The 22372-nt window shown below is 47.0% G+C and overlaps 1 protein-coding gene across 1 annotated transcript in view; it reads left to right on the top strand.

Moving 5' to 3' along the window:
• The first annotated feature begins 5437 nt into the window (after positions 1–5437).
• Positions 5438–22372, top strand: part of ABCF3 (ATP binding cassette subfamily F member 3) — a 51288-nt gene continuing 34353 nt past the window's right edge. Inside the window, exons 1-3 of the mRNA XM_085899266.1 lie at positions 5438–5587; positions 6262–6409; positions 22226–22305. Coding sequence (XP_085755392.1) covers positions 5515–5587; positions 6262–6409; positions 22226–22305 — 301 coding nt within the window. The 5' untranslated portion in view covers positions 5438–5514. The remainder of the gene's footprint in view (positions 5588–6261; positions 6410–22225; positions 22306–22372) is intronic.

Below are 22372 nucleotides of genomic sequence, written 5' to 3'. Positions count from 1 at the left end.
TATGTAATCCTGGCCACCTGGGTTTAATTGATGAGGTGAGAGCTGATTGTTTATTCCCTCCATTCACAGGTGAGATATGTGGGTGGGTCTTTCTTTATCATTTATCAGCAAATACCATCCGTCGCTTCACTAATGGGGGAATAAAGAGGGGAGGGGGAGGAGAAAAAGGGGGAAAACAGAGAGAGGGGTGGTGGAGAGAAAGGGGGGAGTGGTGGTGGAGAGAAAGGGGGAGGGGTGGTGGAGAGAAAGGGGGAGGGTGGTGGAGAGAAAGGGGGAGGGGTCGTGGAGAGAAAGGGGAGGGGTGGTGGAGAGAAAGGGGAGAGGGGTCGTGGAGAGAAAGGGGGTGGAGAGAAAGGGGGTGGTGGTGGAGAGAAAAGGGGGGAGAGTGAAGAGGTGGAGTGGAAAGGAGAGAGGAGGGAGAAAGGAGGGGAGGGAGGAGGGAGAGGAGGGTGAGGAGGGTGAGGAGGGTGAGGAGGGGGAGGAGGCAGGAGGGGAGGGGAGAGAGGAGGAGGAGGAGGGAGGAGGAGGAGGGGAGAGAGGAGGGGGAGGGGAGAGAGGAGGGAGGAGGGGGAGGAGAGGGAAGAAAGGGAGGGGAGGGAGGAAGGGGAGGGTGGGAGGAAGGGGAGGGGAGGGAGGAAGGGGGAGAGAGAGGAGGGAGGAGGGGAGAGGGAGGAGGGGTGGGGGAGCGAAGAGGGTTGGGGGAGCGAGGAGAGGTGGGGGAAGGGAAGATAGTGTGAAGTGAGAGGGAGGGGAGGCAGACATGCGTTGGAGCGTTAATAGTGATACATACTGTCTCATCAAAATGATTCTGCATGGAATATCAGTGAAGATAGAAACAAAATAACGTCTGAAATCCATTTTCTCCTGGTTATATTATAAACACGATCCAGAGACAAACACCACCTGGACACATGACATCCAGAGACAAAACCCGCCAGATGCATCTGTAGCCAAGCCATCCCGACACAAACACTGCTTGGACACATCTGAAGACAAGCTCCTGTCTGCACGCATCTGGAGACATACTCCCGTCCGGATATAAATACTGCCCAGAGAAAAATACCGCCCGGACACGTCCAAAGACAACGTCCGGACATAAATACCACCTGTATATATCCAGAGACAGAGAGAGACAGAGAGAGAAAGGAGGAGAGAAAGGAGGAGAGTCAGGTATGGGAGCATGCGCCAGAGCAGCGCGTCGCTGCGTCCACTTTCCGCCGGTACTCCATGGGCCTCCGTCTGGCCATCCCCCAGGTAGATGCCAGGCCCATCCCCATCTCCTTGAGATGTTAATCAACCTGCTGCAACCACGAGGTACTTGGTCGGCCCGTTGGGCTCCTCCACTCATGAGACTCCCTCGCTGAGAGAATCTGATGAGCAGGATCAGCGTCAGGAAAACGAGCCACATGTCCATACAGCCACAACTGACGCTCACGGACTATGCAGATAACAAATCTCATCCGAGTCTCTCTCAGCAACCGCTCGTTGGACACAAAATCTGACCAGCGATAGCCAAGGATTCTCCGAAGAGACCTGGTACCAAAGGAATTAAGTCTCCATCTAGGATCCCTGGTCAGAGTCCAAGTCTCGCATCCATAGAGCAAGACTGGAAGTACCAAGGACCTGAAGACTCGGACTTTCGTCCTCCCGCACAGGTACCGGCAGTGCCACACCCCATGATCCAGTGAATCCATGACTCCCAGGCCCGACCCAGACATCTATTGACCTCTGACTCACAGCCAGCAGAGACATGAATATCACTGCCAAGGTAAGTGAATCTCGCCACGACCTCAACATCCTCACCACAAACAGGCATGGATCGAAACGAAGATCCAGGCTTTCAATGACATCTTGGATGCTGCTGTCCTGTTTGTGGTGAGGATGTTGAGGTCGTGTTGAGGAAGAGAGTGTTGCACTGTATTGGAAGGGGGTAGAGTGAGTAAGGATGGGACAAAAAGAGGAGTGGGGGTAAGGGAGTGAACAGAGATAATATTGTGCTTTATGAAACACACACACACACACACACACACACACACACACACACACACACACACACACACACACACACACACACACACACACACACACACACACACACACACACACACACACACACACACACACGTACTTGGTCGATATGGGCAATTTTTCGGGAATTGGCAGGTTGGAGACTAGAGTACTTACTGTATACAACCCAAAAACCTTGAGGAGCTTTCACCGAAAAACAATGTTGAATTTATATGGATGTTTCAGGGATATTGTTACGGATTTGGAAGCCTTTTGCACACAGACAGCAGTCCCCGCAGTTCAGTTATTTTGATAAGTATGTGTTTATAGTTAGGGTCCCGTCCCTTATGTCTCATGGGAATTTCATGTGTGCGCTGCGGGTTTATTTTTTGTTAGTTTTTTTTTTACAACAGTGGCACTGTCGCCTCGCTCCACCGACGCCATAGCACACATGTTTCTGGCTGCGGATGTGCGTGGGACCCCTCGCTCCAGAGCCGACTCCACCCACGAGGAAAAGGGCACGCCCTTCGTCCAATCAGGAGGCTCATCGCCTCAGATCAGGACTCCACCCAGAAGGGTGGGAGTTGCTCCGCCTACCGTGGGCCTGTCCAATGAGGGACGGCCAGCAAATCACGCGACGCAACCGTCCAATCAGGAGGCGAGTGGCCAGGGAAGAAATCCCTCCCACCTCAGGAGAGAGAAGAGTGGAGTCATCGTCTAGAGGAGAGTAGGGTCGCTGTCATCGTCTTTGCTCTTGGCCCCTTGGTCTGCCGTCGTGGTCGTCTGCAATCGTGGGCTGTGGTCTTTTGTGGGGCTCCTCGTGGTGGTGGTGGTCGAGCAGCCAGGATCGTGGGCTCGTGGATTCTGGGTTGTGGGTTCGAGTCCCACCGTGGTGGGTTGGAGTTGGTGTGACCACACGAGGCGGACAGGTACCCGGCCAGGATCTGTCCCCCCAGCTGAACTATCCTCCTCGGCTGAGGGGTCCAATAAAGACCCGACAGGGTCCGTTTCTATTTTGTGTGTGTGTGTGTGTGTGTGTGTGTGTGTGTGTGTGTGTGTGTGTGTGTGTGTGTGTGTGTGTGTGTGTGTGTGTGTGTGTGTGTGTGTGTGTGTGGAGCCAGTCTATAAGTAGCAATTGTTAAAGTGCCTTGTACATTACTTGCATTCCTTCTTGATTTAATCAGTTTAACTCTGCTCTTTTTGTGCTCCCCTGCCCCATTATAAATAAACCCCCCAATTGTTCAATGTACCAGCTCGTTGTGCTTTCTATGATTGACCCAGCACGTTTCATGCTTGAGAACCAGTAAGCCGATTTGGCTGCAAGTTGTCGTTTGGACCGATGGACTTTGGTAATTCCGCTCGGTTACACCGGCCAAGGTCGCGAGACGGTTCGACAGAGTCCGTTGAGGGTGTGACTTCTCTGGTAATTTGACGACGTGGGTATTTAGGTATATTGAAATTTGGCTATTAACCCTACCCCACGCTGTCAGGGAATTGGCGAGCATGGTCCTTAAGTGACCTGTAACCTTCGGAGTTGTCCGAAGGTTACGACCTGCAATTCCTGGTGTTCGGTGAGAGACGGCTCTACTGCTCCACCTGGTGGTCGTCCTCGCCACCGACCCCCGGCCCACAACAGTATCACCACAAACATTCGTCTTGATAAACAACTACATATGATGGGTGGAAAAAGAATTGGCTCCATAATTTCTAAAACACGTGAATCTGGCAAACGGCTCTTTAATCAAGTGTTATTTCACAACTCGCTGAGGATGATGGAACACGAACCACTCGCTCAGGATGACGAAGCACGAACCACTCGCTCTGAGTGATGTGGCGAGTCTAAAGAGTCCTAAGTGAGTGAATGCTTTGCTCGAATGATGTGGCGCGGTCCTGCTTTTGACTGAAGGGTGCTCAGCAAGTGGTTTAAGCACTCAAGCAATCACTCCAATTGTTGAGAAGAAACGGCTGGCCAAGCTGTGGCTGCATACCTTATCGTGTCCCTTTAACTTTAAAGTCGGTCTTCACGGTGCACGCAGCAGTTAAAGAAATAAAATGAATTTGTTCAAATGATGACTTTATCCACAAAAGACTTGCAGTTTATGCAGAACAACCCTGGAGACGTCGCAAAGTTTAATTGCCCGTGAAATAAACATTACAGATAATAATTATCTGCCATGTTGCCTGCTCGTCACGTGGTACATCTTTCACAGTCTGCGCAAATGTTATAACTTTGTTTTGAAACATGTTTTAAACCAGATTTGCTTTGATTCCCTGTAGAGCACTTCACAAAACCTCCGAAAATATAGACACAGATCTGACACACGCTTTGGATGAGCAGTCCCTCTTGGGGGGGGGGGGGGTGGGACAGGGTGCAAGGACAAGCAGTGAATGCATTAAATCATTTCGCTCAATGAAGCAGGTTAATTTTGGCACGTCCTTAAATCTTTTGTTCTCTCAATATAATTCTCCAAACAGTGGAAAAAGATAAGTTTAATGATTTGGAAATTTCACTTCTTTATGTGTATATATGGAGAAGGAGGGAACATCGCCTCGCTTGCTTAAACTAAATAGGTATATCGGCTTAGTTATAAGACTTGTTATTTCTTTAAATTATCAGATTTCCGGATGATATCCGATCCTCACATCCAAAATAATATTTCGATGACAATACTTTAATTAGTCCGTGAGAGCAGATCGTGGGAAACCGTATCATATAAACTATAAAGCATGAAATCGCTCCAAGCTCCTAATTTGAAAACTATAGTATTTACAAAAGTGAAGTACACAACGATTCATAGTTATGATGAACAGGCATTCGATATGAGTAAGGAAAGTGGAAAAAAAAACCAACTTAATCGTTAACAAATCGTTGCGGCCTGTTCCAAGTCAAGGCGTGGTTGATGTGTTAGTCGCGTCAGTGTTACATCGCTTGGATAAACGTTAAGCTCGGCATCACGCCTGTCAGCATTAATTGGTGGAGGTTAAAAAAAACATCCCACGGTGTCCTTTCACTGGGAGTCGGCAAGCTATCTCCCAAACCGTGAACAAATTGCTGCACAGCAACTGCTCCCTCAACAAATAATGTTAATCGCAGCCACGTGCTGCTTAGTGCAGAAGAAGAAGAATAAGAAGAATAAGAAGAATAAGAAGAATAAGAAGAATAAGAAGAATAAGAAGAATAAGAAGAATAAGAATAAGAATAATAAGAATAAGAATAAGAATAATAATAAGATGACCTGTATGTACAGTATTACATACTGTATGACTCGTGGTCACGGTAAGCTGAATGCTCGAAGCTTATCTTGGAGTGACGAATACTTTTTATAATTCCCAAGGTTTTTATTTTAAATTATCCTTTGACTTTTTGATTTGCTTCCTCTCAAGGCTGAAAAAAAAATATTTCAAAATTTCAACAACAACAACAACAACAACATTATTAAGTGACGTAGGCCTGACGTACTTCCTTTGTAACTCGCCGGGTTTGAAGCCGGGCCTCTTCGTGTGAGCATGGAAGCTTGTGTGGCGCTTCTTCGCCGAGAATTCCCCAGTATCGACGTCGAGGTGTTTGATTACGTGAAAGGTGTGCGAATGTTTGTACTCTCAGCGTGTTTGTCTCTTTTTACACCCCGGTTTTCGCCCGCTGGTCTGCTCTGGTTTTTTTTTTTTTTACCTCACCGGTGTCTATTGGATGAGCTCGTTCATTATTATTGAGCAATATACATACTGTACTGTGTTCACCTCGAATCCCATAAAAATCATTTGTATTGAAAAAATTGTTTAATTACTCCAAAGTTACTGATTTATATATTGGCAGATTTAGTTATGACAACATATTCCTCTCAGATGTCGTGTTATATTTGATTATTTTTGCTCAAAATTTAAAAAAAATAAAAAAAAATGTTGGAGTGTATTCCAGTATTTTATACGTATTGTTTTTTTTTCTTCTTGTGTATTCTTGTCATCATCATGTTATTATTCTGTTTTTTTGTCATATTCTTATTCTTATTTTCTTGTCATCTTCTTCTTCTTCTTCTTCTTCTGTTTTCTTCGTCTTCTTCTTCTTCTGTTTTCTTCGTCTTCTTCTTCTTCTGTTTTCTTCTTCTTCTTCTTCTTCTTCTGTTTTCTTCTTCTTCTTCTTCTTCTTCTTCTTCTTCTTCTTCTTCTTCTTGTCTTCTTCTTGTCTTCTTCTTCTTCTTCTTCTTCTTCTTCTTCTTCTTCTTCTTCACAGTTATGTCATGCTATGTTGTATTTCAGGGGTGCTTGAGGGCAGCTCTGAAGAGTTCCAAGGCTGGGAGGATGTGTTTGAGGCTGTGGGTGGATTCCTGCAGGAAGGCTGTGAAGAAGCTCGGCACCCGGATGACATCCAAGATGTCTGCCAACAGCTATTCGACCAACTAAACGTGTACGTTTGACAATATTTGTCTTGTGGACACTTGCCAAGCATCTCAAAGTGTTTCACTTCACTTTCCCGGCTCATTATTTTAGAAAGTGCTAATTGCACCAGACTCTGGCGTAGTACTGACTGGATCTTCATGACCCTTCAAACTATAGACCTGTTGGTCTGACCTCTTGTGTGGATCTTCCTGGATCTTCATGACCCTTTAAACTGTAGACCTCTTCGTCTGACCTCTTGTGTGGATCTTCGTGACCCTTTAAATTATAGACCTGTTAGTCTGACCTCTGTTGTATACATGATAATTGAGAAGATTGTTAGAAAATCTCTGGTACAACACCTGGAGCACAACAACCTTCTCAGTGACAAGTGTCACGGTTTTCAAGTCAGTATATCCTGTTGCACACAACACTCAGAAGTTCTCAAGCATTGGTAAAGAGAGCTGGATGATTGACACAGCAGACAGTATTTATCTGGACTATGGCAAAGCCTTTGACAGCATTCCACACAAACACCTTCTACACAAACTCAAATCCTATGGTGTTCAGGGCAGCGTATGAAGATGGATAGAAGCATACTTGATTAAATGAACACAAATGGTTGTGGTAGGATGTCAGAATATAGCTCGGTGATGAGTGCCATTCCAGAAGGCAGTGTTTTGGTCCCAGTGCTGTTTATCATTTTGATCAATGACCCCACAGGTGTTGTAGATTCTGAGCGAAGACTGTTTACAGACGACACAAAACTGCATTTTATAATGTGCTTGATACCCAGGTTGAAGTTGAATCCCTGCAAGAAGATATGAATGCAGTTACACGGTGGTCCCGAAAATGGCGGCTTCCATTCAATGAGAATAAATGTGAAGTGGTCCACTCGAGGAGAAGCAACCATAAGTTTTCCTGTACCATAGAAACTGATTCAGGCAAAAGTGAAATGGAGAAGGAAGAAAGAGATTTGGGTGTTTTGTTTGATACAAGTTTGTTATTCAGCTCTCATGCTGCAGATATAGCGAGGAGAGCGAATATGAAACTCGGAATAATCAAAAGATCATTCTCACCATTGGGGAAGAAAAGGCTGCTCCAATTGTATAAAACTAGTAAGACAAACATTTGAATATTGTATCTCAGTATGGTTCCCAATACTGCCTATAAGAAGGATGAAGACCGATTTGAGAAAGTCCAACAGAGGGCAACCAGGCTCTTGCCAGATTTCAGACACCTTGAGTATTCTGACAGACAGCACTGAATCTACCTCCACTGGTCTACAGGAGACGATGAGCGGAGCTCAACCAGATATTTAAGACGATGCAAGGAATTGATTGACTTGATGACCATAAATTATTTGAAATGAACGAGAACTCAAGAAGCAGAGGCCATATAAAGAAAGTGAGGAAGATGCATTGCAGAATGACACGAGAAGGGCACCCGGTGGAGAGCATACCCCCGCCACATAACATCTGATCCATGAGAACATATCAGGCTCAATACATTTTTTTTAAATATCATGCTTGAATGTAGTTTTTGGCCCCATCTCTCAATGGTGAAGAATCACTGAAAAAATTCCAGTATCCGAATCCGGATCTTCACCAAAATGGAATTAGTTCGTCCTTGTCACACACCCAAGCTGCCCACCAAATTTAATCCAGATCTGTCCACTAAATTTTTGAGATATCCTGCACACAGACAGACAGAGCGGGGTGAAACCATAACCTACAACACCTTCGGTGGCAGAGGTACATTAATTCGGCAAAATACTTTCTCTGTGAGGAGTATAAACAATTGGAATGGGCTTCTTGAATATGCCATAAAACAACCCCCATCAACCAATTCAAGTCTGCATTGGAGAAGCACTGGGCCAAGCATCTGTTGAAATGCAGCCCTGGGGCGTTCCATGTCATGTGTACACATTTTTCAGTGAAATTTTGTCACATCGTCTCAGATTTCACTCTTTTTTTGTGTAAGTGTTTGTATCCACGGTAAAACATTATGTGTCAATTTTCAGACCTGGGGGACCATTTTAGCCCCCCAAATTTGGGCGCCCCCGGTTGACCAACAATCTTCCAGTGGCCATATCACAGGTTGTAGTGGTCTGATTTGGATGATCTTGGTATCAAAATGCTCGTAAAAGCGAGATCTTTCGAATATCGTAAAGTAAAATCACTCAAACGGTAATTCAAAAAGTTATAGTTTGGGGTGCCCTTTGACCTTGGGCCCCCGCCCCGACCCAAACCGATGATCCCGATTTTATTTATTTATTTATTATTATTTTTTTTAGTGTGAGAATACCCCTTCATATACTCCAACACCTCAGCATAAATTAAAATGGGATCTCAATGGGTTCAAGTGTGATGATTGTTTTATTGTTCGGGGTCCACATATCACTAATTCTTGATTCGACATTGGGCGACGTTTGCCGTCATCGTTCCAATGACGTCACCTGCTGGCAGGCGACTTTATGTCTGAAATTGACAATCATCTCTGGATTATTATATATATATGTATGTATAAAAACCTATGCCAAATCATTATGCGGACAACAAAACGAATTTCCATACCGGATCGGTCGAGGCCTGGGTTATCAACGACTGCCACCGGGACCGGTGGTCAGCAGGGTACCAGTGGAAATTGTGCTACTGCTGGGCGAAGGAGGAGAAGGAGAAGGAGACGGGGAAGGCAAGTCCGGAGGCAGTGGGAGAGGGGGAAAGGGTAGAAGTGTGGAGGTGAGAGTTGGAACTCTGAATGTTGGGACGATGACTGGCAAAGGGCGAGAGTTGGCTGATATGATGGAGAGAAGAAAGGTGGACATACTGTGTGTCCTAGAGACCAAGTGGATGGGGAGTAAGGCTTGGAGCATTGGAGGTGGTTTCAAACTGTTCTACCATGATGTGGATGGGAGGAGAAATGGTGTCAGGGTAATCCTGAAGGAAGATTATGTCAAGAGGGTATTGGAGGTGAGGAGAGTGTCTGACCGAGTGATGAGTGTGAAGTTGGAAATTGAAGGGGTGATGATGAATGTCATCAGTGCATATGCCCCACATATGGGGTGTGAGATTGAGTATAAACAAGATTTCTGGAGTGAGTTAGATGAAGTGGTGGAGAGTGTATCCAAGGATGAAAGAGTGGTGATTGGAGCAGATTTCAATGGGCATGTTGGGGAAGGGAATAAAGAGGATGAGGAGGAGATGGGTAGGTACGGTCTCAACAAGAGAAATGTGGAAGGGCAAATGGTGGTAGAGTTTGCAAAAAGAATGGAAATGGCGGTGGTAAATACGTATTCCAAGAAGAAGGAGGAACACAGGGTGACTTACAAGAGTGGAGGAAAGTGCACACAGGTGGATTACATCTTAAGCAGGAGATGCAACCTGAAAGAGATTAGAGACTGTGAGGTGGTGGCAGGGGAGAGTGCAGCTCGACAGCATCGATTGGTGGTCTGTAGGATGATTTTGGAGGTGAGGTTGAGGAAGAGAGTGAGGGCTGAACCAAGGACCTGAAGGAGGAAGACTGTTGCGTGGAATTTAGGGAGGAGGCGAGACAGGTGTTGGATGGTGGTAAAGATGGGTGCGATGATTGGGCAACTACAGCAGAAGTGGTGAGGGAGATAGCTGGGAAGGTACTTGGTGTGACATCTGGACAGAGGAAGGAAGATAAGCAGACTTGGTGGTGGAACGAGGAAGTACAGGAAAGTATAAGGGAGAAGGGGTTGGCGAAAAAGAAGTGGGATAGTCAGAGAGATGAATAACGTAGGCAGGAGTACATAACAAGGAGTGGTGGTGAAAGGCAAAGAGAGTTGGCAAAGAAAAAGGCATATGACGAGCTGCATGAGAATTTGGATACAAAAGAAGGGGAAAAGGATTTATACCGTTTGGCAAGACAGAGGGACCGAGCTGGGAAGGATGTGCTGCAGGTTAGGGTGATAAAGGACGTAAATGGGAATGTGCTGACGAGCGAGGAGAGTGTGTTGAGAAGGTGGATGGAGTACTTTGAGGAGCTGATGAATGAAGAAAATGAGAGAGAAGGTTGGAAGAGGTGGAGATAGTGAATCAGGAAGTGGGGTGGATCAGCAAGGATGAAGTGAGGACTGCGATGAAAAGTGGAAAGTCGGTTGGCCCAGATGACATACCAGTGGAGGCATGGAAGTGTTTAGGAGAGATGGCAGTGGGGTTGTTAACCAGATTGTTTAATAAAATCTTGGAAAGTGAGAGGATGCCGGAGGAGTGGAGATCAAGTGTTCTGGTTCCGATTTTGAAGAACAAGGGTGATGTGCAGAGCTGTGGAAATTACAGAGGGATAAAGTTGTTAAGCCACACCATGAAGTTGTGGGAAAGAGTAGTGGAAGCTGGGTTGAGAAGAGAGGTGACTATTTGTGAGCAGCATTATGGGTTTATGCCAGGAAAGAGCACCACTGATGCGATGTTTGCTTTGAGAATGTTGATGGAGAAGTATAGGGAAGGCCAGAAGGAGTTTAATTGTGTGTTTGTTTGGTTTAGAGAAAGCTTATGATAGGGTGCCAAGAGAGGAGTTGTGGAATTGTATGAGGAAGTCGGGAGTGGTGGAGAAGTATGTGAGGATTGTGCAGGATATGTATGAGGACAGTGTGACAGCGGTGAGGTGTGCGGTAGGAATGACGGACCGGTTTAATGTAAAAGTGGGATTGTACCAAGGATGGACTCTGAGCCCTTTCCTGTTTGCAATGGTGATGGACAGGTTGACGGACGAGATCAGACTGGAGTCTCCATGGACTATGATGTTCGCGGATGACATCATGATCTGTAGGGAGAGTAGGGAGCAGGCTGAGGCAAGCCTGGAGAGGTGGAGGTACGCACTGGAGAGAAGGGGAATGATAGTCAGTCGGAGTAAGACGGAGTACATGTGCGTAAATGAGAGGGAGGGTGGTGGTATGGTGCGATTGCAAGGAGTTGAGGTGGGGAAGGTGGATGGGTTTAAATACTTGGGATCAACTGTCCAAAGTAACGGAGAGTGTGGGAGAGAAGTGAAAAAGAGAGTGCAGGCAGAATGGAGTGGGTGGAGAAGAGTTGCAGGAGTGATTTGTGAGAGAAGGATAGCTGCAAGAGTGGAGGGGAAAGTATATAAGACTGTGGTGAGACCAGCAATGTTGTATGGTTTGGAGGTGGTGGCGTTAACAAAAAGACAGGAAGCGGAGCTGGAGGTGGCAGAGTTTAAGATGCTGCAATTCTTGTTGGGAGTGACGAGGATGGACAGGATCAGGAATGAGTATATTAGAGGGACAGCGCAGGTAGGACGGTTTGGAGACAAAGTGAGAGAGGCGAGATTGAGATGGTTTGGACATGTGCACAGAGGGAAGCGGAGTATATCGGGAGAAGGATGCCAAAGATGGAGCTGCCAGGCAGGAGGAGATGAGGAAGCACCAAACGGTGCACGGGCTGCACCAATGCAGTCCCCGTGAGCGGCTGCCTGCAGGGCAGTCCCTACAAAAAACTGAATGGGCACCGACGCAAGCAAACACAAAAATGAATGGTGCACGTGCTGCATCGATGCAGTCCCCGTGTGCAGATGGATGGATGGATGCAAAACACGGTGCACGGGCTGCTCAATGCAGTCTCCGTGTGCGGCTGCCTGCAGGGCAGTCGCTGCAGAATACTGGATGGGCACCGACGCAAGCAAACACAATGGTCAGCGGGGCTGCCTGCAGGGCAGTCCCCGCAACTTGCGTGATGATCCTGGCGCACATGGTAATGGATGGACACAGTGCAAACACAAGGGCTAGCAGGCATGGTTCCAAGGCAGAGGCAGGCAGACAAGGCATGGCCGGAACAGGCCGCTGTAGCGAAAACAGGCCGGCATACAAAGCTGGCCGGCCTCTTGTCTCGTTGTGGAGGGAGTGCGGTGGTGCCGGCCGGTCTGAAGGCGGGCTCGGACCTAACCTGCTGTCTCGCTCCTGACCTATCGCCTTTGCCTGTCTCTGTCCATACCCACTCCCTTAGTTTGCAAAACCAAATTGAACCCCATATTTTTTTATTTTTTTATTTCCTTCTATATTCGTCTCCCTAATCCCCTTTTCTGTCTGTCGGACTAACCTACCATGTCACCGAGCCTACTCCCAACCCCTATGTTCCCTTCCTGGAGGGGAATAGCGTCCTGTCTTGAGGCCCAATCAAGCCTCAGAATGGCCTCCTCAGATCTCAGCGATCTCACTCCAAAGTGGGTCCAGCGGCCCACAACAAGAGCGAAGGGATGGATGGTGCGGAGGGGTACACTTCCCTATCTACCCGAACATTTATTAACCTTTAACTTACCCCAGGGCTTTCCAAAAGTGCCTGTCGCTTAAACTATTGGTTCTACCAACCAAGATTCCCATCGCCTGTGTTGGTGTCCTCACAAATTTGGGCCTTTCCCTCCAATTTTCCTTCGTACCCTCGCACGGTCTCATGGCTGGGACACGTGGCTCACGAGGCAGGAACCCTCTGCCGATTCTCCAACTATGGCACCCCCTGGGCCCTGCGACTGTCTCTGAGCCTACCAGCTCCCTAAAACTTGGAGTGCGCTCCCTGGCTACTACCCCTCAATGCTCACATGGCAGACTGGCGCCACGGGCCCCTTTCCCCAGATGCATGTGCCCACGACACTGCCCACGTGGCTATTGGCGCCACGGGCCCCGCTTCATGCGGGCCCACCCGTGCCCACTACGCTATCCCGGCCCCTCTTGGACCCTTCGCTTACCGCGGCCGACTAGCCCGGTGCCCGGGGTGCCCACAAAGCGATACTCACCATTCGCAGCCACGCTCCCAGCCTGTCAACAGGACTCGTGCACCCCTCCAAACGGGTTTCGAGCCTACATTCTCACCAGCAGCAAAACGACCTCCATTTTGTCAATTTGACTAACCCACTATCTGACTTTACACTGACCCCGGGGTCCCTTGGGTGGGAATCACTCCTCCCCCCCCCAATCATTCATCGCACCATGCATACCACATTCACTCCATTCACACAGGCCCGCTAGCCCTCACTCATTCATCAAGTACATTCGGTTTCATTCCATTGCTCACATCGCTGAACACTGCCATTCTTCTTCACTAAATCCCTCAGCTACCTCGTGCTCTCTCGTCATCCCTTACAATACAGCACGTTCCTTTTAACACTACGTAGCTAAGCTACGTCCCCTCTACACATTCAAGGTCTGTCTCTGTCTTCAAATCCATTTCCCATACTAAATCTAAACTAAAATCCCTCAAACTAATCCATTCCATGGGCTCCATGAGGAACAAACCAAGGCCCCATGAAGCCGGTCTAACTAACTCTAACCCATCCCCTAACTGGTGCTATTCCTGTGCCCAAGCAAGGGGGTCTTCCACCCCCTTGCCTGGGGAATCGTGTTCACTCGAAGTGGCGAGGCTTGCTTTTATTTTTTTTTTCTTTCTTCTTTTCCTTATGTACCAGCGCGGCAACTCGCATCCTGCGCTCTTTCCCCATGACGTCATGGCAGCTGCTCGTGCTTCGCGCACCTCATCCCTTCTTGGTCGGTAACATCCGGCAGGGATTCCCCTCCTGCCGGATTCCAAACATACGTGCAGCCACGACGTCACCCTCCGCATCCCAAGCAAGCCTCGCGTTTTGAGGGGTTCCCCTCGTGCGCACATGTGCTCTGCTCGTGGAGCTTTACACACACGCTCGCCTGGAGAACCCAGCCGGTCCAAATTCCTATTTCCAGCCGAGCTTCTGTCCGTCTGCGGGATCGGCTTACATCCACCGCGGGCGTTTCCGGACCGGATTTCACTCGCGCAGGCGTGCAGGGGCGCACGCAGCGGCTTTGTGCGAAGCACAGCACGGACCCCGCTCGCGCAGCTGTGCGAATCCGGCACGGTCACCAAAACAGCTACGGCCGCTACTCAGCCCTTGTCCCTCGTCTGGCACTGTCTTCATTGCCATTCAACGCACCCACGTCCACGTGCCATGACGATTACACACCTCTCCACGACACTTTCACTCGACCACGCGGTTCCGTATTCACGCATACCAACCGCCATCTCCCTTTCATACCGTGACCTCAACCACGCGGTTCCTCTCACACACGGCCTTTCAGTCATGCATGCCATTTCACTCACATATGTGGTTTCTTTCACACACGGCCTTTCTCCCACGCGATTCGCGAGTTTCAACACTCATTTCGCCACACTCGTAAACACACACACACACCAGAACAACCATGTTGGGAATTCGCGCTACCACCAGGGGTCCCGGGGCCTCCATACCCCCCAAGCTTCACGTGTACCAGTTCACAGCACTCGCCCCCTCAAACTCGCAAAGCTCGACTGGACCCACCTGGTCGTGATCCGCTTCAAGGGGGCATATTCCCTCCCTTCATTCCTGAAGAAGGCAATCCTGCTGCTTGCACCGGATCACGACACATTCTGCCAGCTCACCCCCATTGTCCCTCACTACCTCTATGTGTGTGTGTTCAAACCAGCATCAAACCAGTTCCCCACACTCGTACCAAGAACAAACTAGAACGGGCACTCATAGAGCGCATACCTTCGCCGCCACTACTTTTTGTTCTTGGTATGAGTGTGGGGAACTGGTTTCATATCAATGGTCTTATGACACAAACCACATATCAAAATGTCATGACCCCCCCCCCCGACTTTCGGGAGCTACGGACTAAACAACAATCAACTCGCGTCGTTTTGGCGAGTCTTCACTCGCAAGCTCGGTGAATACAACGTTTCAACAAGAGAAGGTAATCTCGTTTGATGCTGGTTTCATGCAAATCGAATAAGAATTGATTGAGTTGTGCCGAAAACCGCATATTTTTCAAGGGCGTGACCCCCCCCCCCCGACATTTTACCCCAACCGGTGACATGTGTTATGACGTCATTGTGTCACAAGATTGGGCATTAAATTCTGAATATTTTTGTGCCGGGTTCATGTAAAGCGCACAAGAATTGACCACGTTATGACAAAAACTGCATATTTTTCAAGGTCGTGACCCCCCTGACCTTTGACCCCTAACCGGTAACAAGAGTATTGGCGTCAGTCATATTGCATATCACAAGATGAGGCGTTGAATTCTGAACATTTTGGCGTTAGTTGCATGCAAATTGAATATAAATTGACCGTGTTATCGTAGAAAGACGATTTTGACCTTTTTGTGACCTTGACCTTTGACCCGAACGATCCCAAAATCTAATCAAATGCTTCCTGGCTAATAACCAATCATCCCACCAAATTTCATGCAATTCGGTTTAATACTTTTTGAGTTATACGAATCACAAGATTACAAATAAATAAATAAATAAATACACGCCGACCAAAACATAACCTTTCGCAGAATGCGAAGGTAAAAAAGTAGTGGCGGCGAAGGTATGCGCTCTATGAGTGCTGTTCTAGTTTCTTTTAATTCACCATCTATTTTCCGTGTCTGTTTCCGTGACTCTTTGCCTTTCTGTCACCTCTCTTGTTTCCTTTGTCTCCATTATTATTTCTGCCGTCGTCTCTATTATCATTTCCTCTACCTCCTGCGTTTCTATACATTTTATTTGTTGTCTCTTCGTGTCTAGTTGCTTCTTCCTGGATCATAGTCTGTTTCCTCCTCCGTTTTATTGAATTCATTCTTGACTCGGTCTATCTCTCTCATCTCTGGCAAGACTTCTATTTCCTTCGTCATCTCCCTTGGTGTCTGTTAATTCCGTCACATCGTTCATTACCTCCGTTTCTTGCTTTATTATCTCCCTCGTCTCTACACGTCTGTCACCCCATTTAATTTTTCCCTCTCTGTCACCGTCACCTTTACGGGTCTCGTCCAACACGTCTCCCGAATTATTGTGTCGGCGTCTCTCGTCACCTCTACCTCCCTTAATTTCTCCATCTCCCTCGCGGGACCGACACCATCCACAATCCCTCTCGTCGGTTCGGGGTCTCCGCCATGTGGCGCCGCCATTCTGCACTCCACCGTCCGCGCTTCGTCGCGCGCAATCGCCATTATGTATGCCCTTCGTGCCCGCCTGCAGGCTTCCCCCCATGCGCCGCATTTCACCCCTCATTTCTTTCATTTCATTTTTCATTTGCTGCGCATTTGCATCCATGTTTTTTATTTCTTCCTTCATTTCCTTTTTCATGCCATCCATTTTGTTTTCCATTCTGCACACATTTCCATTCATTTCTTGTGCATTTGTATCCATTTTTGCCAGTATTGCCAATATCTGGGCCATTCTGCTTGAACTCAACGCAACCGATCCGCCCTCATCGGTCACAGTTTCGCTGGGGACCGGGGAAGGATTTTGACTGGGGGGGGGGGGGTGTCAAAAGCCGCCGCCGCCCCCACGCCCATTTCAAGCTCTGCGTCTATTTGTGGGGAAAGTTCAACCTGCATGGCGGCGCTTTCGTCCTGAGCCATAGATTCTATCATTTCCAAATCTATATCTAATTCTAATCCCTCCTGCCCCCGCTCGCCTTGAGCTGCCATTCTGCGTTTCGGTGATAAATTTCCACACTCGGAATTTGATGGAACCGGAGGGTTGCCTCGCACACCCTTGATCCGGTTCCGTTAATTTGTTTTGGAGGCGGGATGGATTTGAATCCCACTCCCTGACAACAGTGTTGTGGTTCTCACCGCGCCGGCGTGCGGACGACCGCTTTTAGCTAATTGCGGCCGCGCGCCCACTGATCGTGGCAATCCAGTCGTAGCTTTCAGATAAACGCGAAATCCAGCTACGGGTGTGTTTTCAACCGCACCGTAAATCAGCCAACTTTTCTGTCCACGCGCGACAGGGTTGATCGCAGAATTGTCGATTTACCTAAGTATTCGGGCAGACACAAATGCCGGGGATTTACACCTCGACCAGGACCCTTACGGACACGAGCCGCTTTAAGCAGCTCTCGCCGTTTGTGATTGCCGAGCGGTTTATTATCGCCAAGCCCCGTCGGACTCGATTATCTTATCGGCTATTAAAAACCAGCTATTATTCCGAACGCAATTACGGAAGCTCAATGGAGGAAGGGATGCAAGGAGCAGGTGAATATTCAAACAATGCCATTTATTTTACACGTATGCACATATGCAAGCAATGGTGGTCGGGACAAGACAGGAGCAAAAAGACATACAGCCGTTGTCTATTTATTAATGTACAGGCACTTAACAATTCTACTTTTCGGACAAGGCACCACAGACATCCATGCAAAACCCCAGAAAGAAAAGACCCGGGCTCGTAAGCCTTTAATATCTGCTCGGAGCCGGGAAGACCAGAAGGCTCTGAGAGACCGAGCAGGCTACCTGCCACCCTCTTGGTGACTCGCTGGGCGACCCTCGATGTCTCTGTCCGAACTCGTCTCGACCCCAACAACGCCTTCAAAAGGTGCCTCCAACGGCGAACCGGCTGGCGACTCCTCTCCGGCTCCGACTCGACCAACTCCATCCAACTGCTCCAGCTCTCCGCACCGATTCCACCGATGTCCTCCCCAATGCTCTCACAACCGCCAACAACTACTCACTCGGCATCCACACGTTCCTTTTTATCGCTCTGGGCGTTCGCCCCGCCCTTCCCGGCACGCGGGGGGTGGGGGGTGGGAGATTCCAGGAGAGTCCGGCTTGGCTCTGTTGTTGTTGCCCAACCGTCATTTCTGAGGGATATCGGGGCGGGAGTTGCTGAGATGCTGTTGTGGAGGTGGCGCTGTGTTGGGGATGGCGTGGTTGTTGAGGTGTCGTTGTTTGTCTGAAAGAGATGTTGGCGGTTGTGGAGAAGGTGGTGAGGTTATGTTCAAAATAAAGATAGAAAAGAATAATACTACCTTAAGTTTGCACAGCCCGGCTCACGAATAAGTCCCGTTTGACATCTGTGGGGAAATCTATCTGGACACACATTTATCGACATAACTGATCTTCGGGGAACCTGAATGGTGTTCTGTGAATTTCCACAACCGTAACAATATATTGCATCATTTACGAAAAAATTATTCTGCCTATTGTGTCTTGATTTTAAGTGTTCATTTTTTGTATACCCATCATCGAATTAAGTTATAAATGGGCTTATCTCAGTTTTTGCATATTTTTCATTAAGCATGGCAACTGAAGATCGAAAGGAGTTCCGAAAATACTGCTGCGATCCGTTCAGCTGCCATAAAACGAAACTAAAAGATCTTCGCAATGTGTCAAATGATATGTTGATGAAATTTTCTTCAAAGGTGAAAAAAGATGACAGACTTTGTACTTCGTGCAGAAAAAAAAAACTTTCTCATTTGGCACCAGAGCGTATTGAAGAATCTTCTTCGACCAGTTCGAAATTATCATCAGAAGGTACTATCGAAGGCATTGCAGAATCTATTTCGACAGATGGGGACGAAGAGGTTTTTGAGCGAGAAGCAGAAGTTGACCTATTAAACCAGTCGTTATCGATGATAGGCGGAAGCCCATTCGACAAACGAAAGGTGGAAAGGAACTCAGGGTACGTTCCTGAAAAGTGAAGTAAAGTGGAAGATTCTATGCGAAAGAAATTGGAACTAGTTGCTGGACCAAGCACTGCGGAGAAAACACAAAATACAGCGTCAAAATGTGATTAAAACTGCATGCCAGAAGTGATCAAAAGCCTGAAAGAAAAATACGTTGTTTCGCGCTGTTCAGAGCAAATACGTATACTGACAATATTTGCTAGGAATATGAGCATCAGATGGATGATGAGTGAATTCAGTTGCTCCCAAGGAATGGCTGTGCAAGCCAAAAATTTAGAGAAAGAAAATGGTGTGCTATCGTCTCCAAATCCCAAACAGGGTAAAATATTGCCTGACGAAGTGAAATCCGCCGTAACCAAATTTTACCGAAGTGATGAAGTCGGCCGAATAATGCCTGGAAAAAAGTAACCAAAAGTGCCTGGTACTAAACAATCTCGAGGAACTGTTTCAGAAATTCAAAGAGATGAACCCTGGCTTGAAAGTTGGATTCGCGAAGTTCGCCATGCTCCGTCCCTCAGAGTGTGTCTTGGCCGGTTCAGGCGGTACACACAGTGTATGTGTATGTACGATACATCAAAATGTGAAACTCATGATGTTTGGTTCCAAAATGCCACAGATAGCCGAACTTCCTTGCTATCATCATGTGATAGCACACATAGTTTGTAACCCAGCACAACCGGCATGTTATTTCAGAACTTGTGAAAGTTGTCCATCAATTGAAGACTTCAAAACTGAGCTACTGAGTGCTTATGAACTAGAGAATATTGATGAAATTCAATTTAAATGGTGGACATCCACTGACAGAGCTGAACTGAGCTCCATGGACCTGCCTTTGGAAGAATTCATTAATTGGGTGGTCGCTAGACTACCCTGATTCTCATTTATTCCGTCTGTCTGTATGTTTGTATGTTTGTTTGTATGTAATGGACAGCTCTGGAGGCCAGAGGAGTCAACTGATTTTGATGAAACTTGACAGGTAGGTTCATACCAGGATCTAGTTCTATGCTTTTGAGCACCGTTGCTATGGACGCCACCATTGCCTAGCAACGGGACTTTGAATTTTTTGAAAAATCCTAAATTAATTTTTACAAAAATCTGCTTCCACGCTTTTATGCGCACTATAATCAACCTTTGTCAAAAATTTTCAGCCCGATTTGTCAAAAACTGTATGACTAGTATGCAATTATGTAGTGACCACCCATGTCCCCTACCGTCTTGTCAATTCTGTGAATGCGCGGTGAAATTAGTGAGACACGACTTCATTGCCAAGGCCCAATCTCAGTTTCTGAAAAATAAGAAAGACGAAACCGGTGAAGGAGAATTTGTCATTATTGGAGACTTCTCGGAGAACTATTCGTTTGTCGTACAGGATGCAGCCCAAGGATTCCATTGGAACTGCTCTCAAGCGTCAATTCACCCCTGGGTTTACTATTTCAAATCGGACGATGGCAAATGAAACCACGATTCGTTCACGATTGTATCAGAATGCAATACTCACAACGTTGTCTCAGTCCACCTCTTCCAAAGAATGCTCATTGAACACTTGAAATCTAGCTTTGGAAATGTAAAGAAGCTTTACTATTTCTCAGACGGTTGCGCTGGCCAATGTAAGAATTGCAAAGCCTTCATAAACCTATGTCGTCACAAATCAGAGTATGGTATTGATGCAGAATGACATTTTTTGCCACAAGTCATGGCAAGGGCCCTTCAGATGGCGTGGGAGGTACAGCCAAACGAGAAGCAACACGTGAGAGCCTGCGTAGACCTTACGACAGTCAAATTATTTCTCCAAAAGATCTTTTCACCATTGCTGAAAATGGTTTGAATGAAAGGAAGTTCGGTTACGGGATCCAAGAGGCGTATGACGAGGAAGAACGAAATCTGGAAGAATGGTTAAAAACGGCCAAAACCGTAGCTGGAACTCAAAAACTTAATGCTTTCATCATATTTCTGAAACTGCTCTTCAAGTACGCGAATTCAGCCTTGGTGAGGAACACCGTATTGAGTCAGCTATTTCAAAATCAACACCAACTTTTAATGGGAAACTCTCAGGTTATGTCACAGTGCACTATGATGGAAAATGGTGGCTTGCCTGCATCATGGAAGCCTTTCAGGACACTCATGAAGTGAAAGTGAATTTTCTTCATCCAAACGGGCCCGCAAATAGTTTATTTTTTCCTGACATTGAAGATCACTGCATTTTAGACATTTCTGATATACTTCTTTCCGTAGAACCAAAAACTGCTACAGGTAGAACCGACAATCAGTAAAAAAGAAACACAGCTATCGAATAAAAATTGGTTGGCAAAAAATCTTGACTATAATATGCGAGGATAAACTCTTACTCTTACTAGTATCGCTTCCAGTTCCTGCATGTGGAAAATTTATGTACAATATACTGATATAGTGTATTGGAAATCTTGTGTTCAAATATTGTGCTATGTATTGTGTGTCCAGCACCCGAGTCCCCGAACAATAAAACCATCATCGCACTTGAACTCATTGAGATCCCATTTTCATTTATGCTGAGGTGTTGGAGTATATGAAGGGGTATTCTCACACGAAAAAATCGGGATCATCAGTTTGGCTGGGGAGCGGGGGCCCAAGGTCAAAGGACGCCCCAAACTATAACTTTTTGAATTACTGTTTCGGAGTGATTTTACTTTACGCGATTTGAAAGATCTTGCTTTTACGAACATTTTGAAACCAAGATCAGCCACATCGGACCACTACAACCTGTGATATGGCCTCTGGAAGATTGTGGGGCAGCTGGGGGCGCCCAAATTTGGGCGGCCCCTAAAATGGGCCCACAGGTCTAAAAGTTGGTATTTTGAGTTTTTTCACCCAAGTGAATAAATGACCAACATATGGGGAGAAAATGAGGTATTAGTGTCGGGAGGGTGTGTACACTTGACATGGAATGTCCCCCCCCTGAACGATAATCCAGTGGAGTAAGTAATGAGGGGCAAATAAGCATCGCATCACATCTCTAAATCCAGTAAGTAATCCTTCGAGTCTGCGGTTAGAAGTTTGAACCCGACCCTGGCCAAGTCATACCAAAGACTGCTTCCTTGCTTGATGCTTAGCATTACAAAAGAATCGAGCACAGACCAACAATCATTGCACAGCCTTGATGAGCCGAATGGCCTTCTCCTGTGTTGAAGTTCCTCCACCACCGAAGGTGGATGTAGGTTGTGTTTTAACCCCTGTTTGTCTGTCTGTTTGTTTGTCTGTGAGCACGATATCTCAAAAACTTATGAATAGATTCGGATGAAACTTGGTGGACAGATTGAGTATGTGACGAGGACGAATTGAGTGGATTCACCGGAGTTATTGGCAATATCTGACTTCGTGATTGAGATACACAACAGGGACCAAGTTTGTAATGCAAGTGTGTTTGTATGTGCAGGTCTGGTGAAAGAGTTGGCCAGAGCAGTTGTACCCTACTCAATACACCGATCCAACTGAGTGATCTTGCACGAGGCCTTGGTATGTGATGTCTGCATGGAAGTTATCCAAAAGCGACAACAATGATTGCATTAACGATAAAAATTGC

Source organism: Eptatretus burgeri, chromosome 10 (assembly GCF_056783735.1).
Source record: "Eptatretus burgeri isolate ZD-2024b chromosome 10, Ebu_testis_v1, whole genome shotgun sequence".
Taxonomy (NCBI): domain Eukaryota; kingdom Metazoa; phylum Chordata; class Myxini; order Myxiniformes; family Myxinidae; genus Eptatretus; species Eptatretus burgeri.
This window is presented reverse-complemented; position numbering and strand designations above follow the sequence as displayed.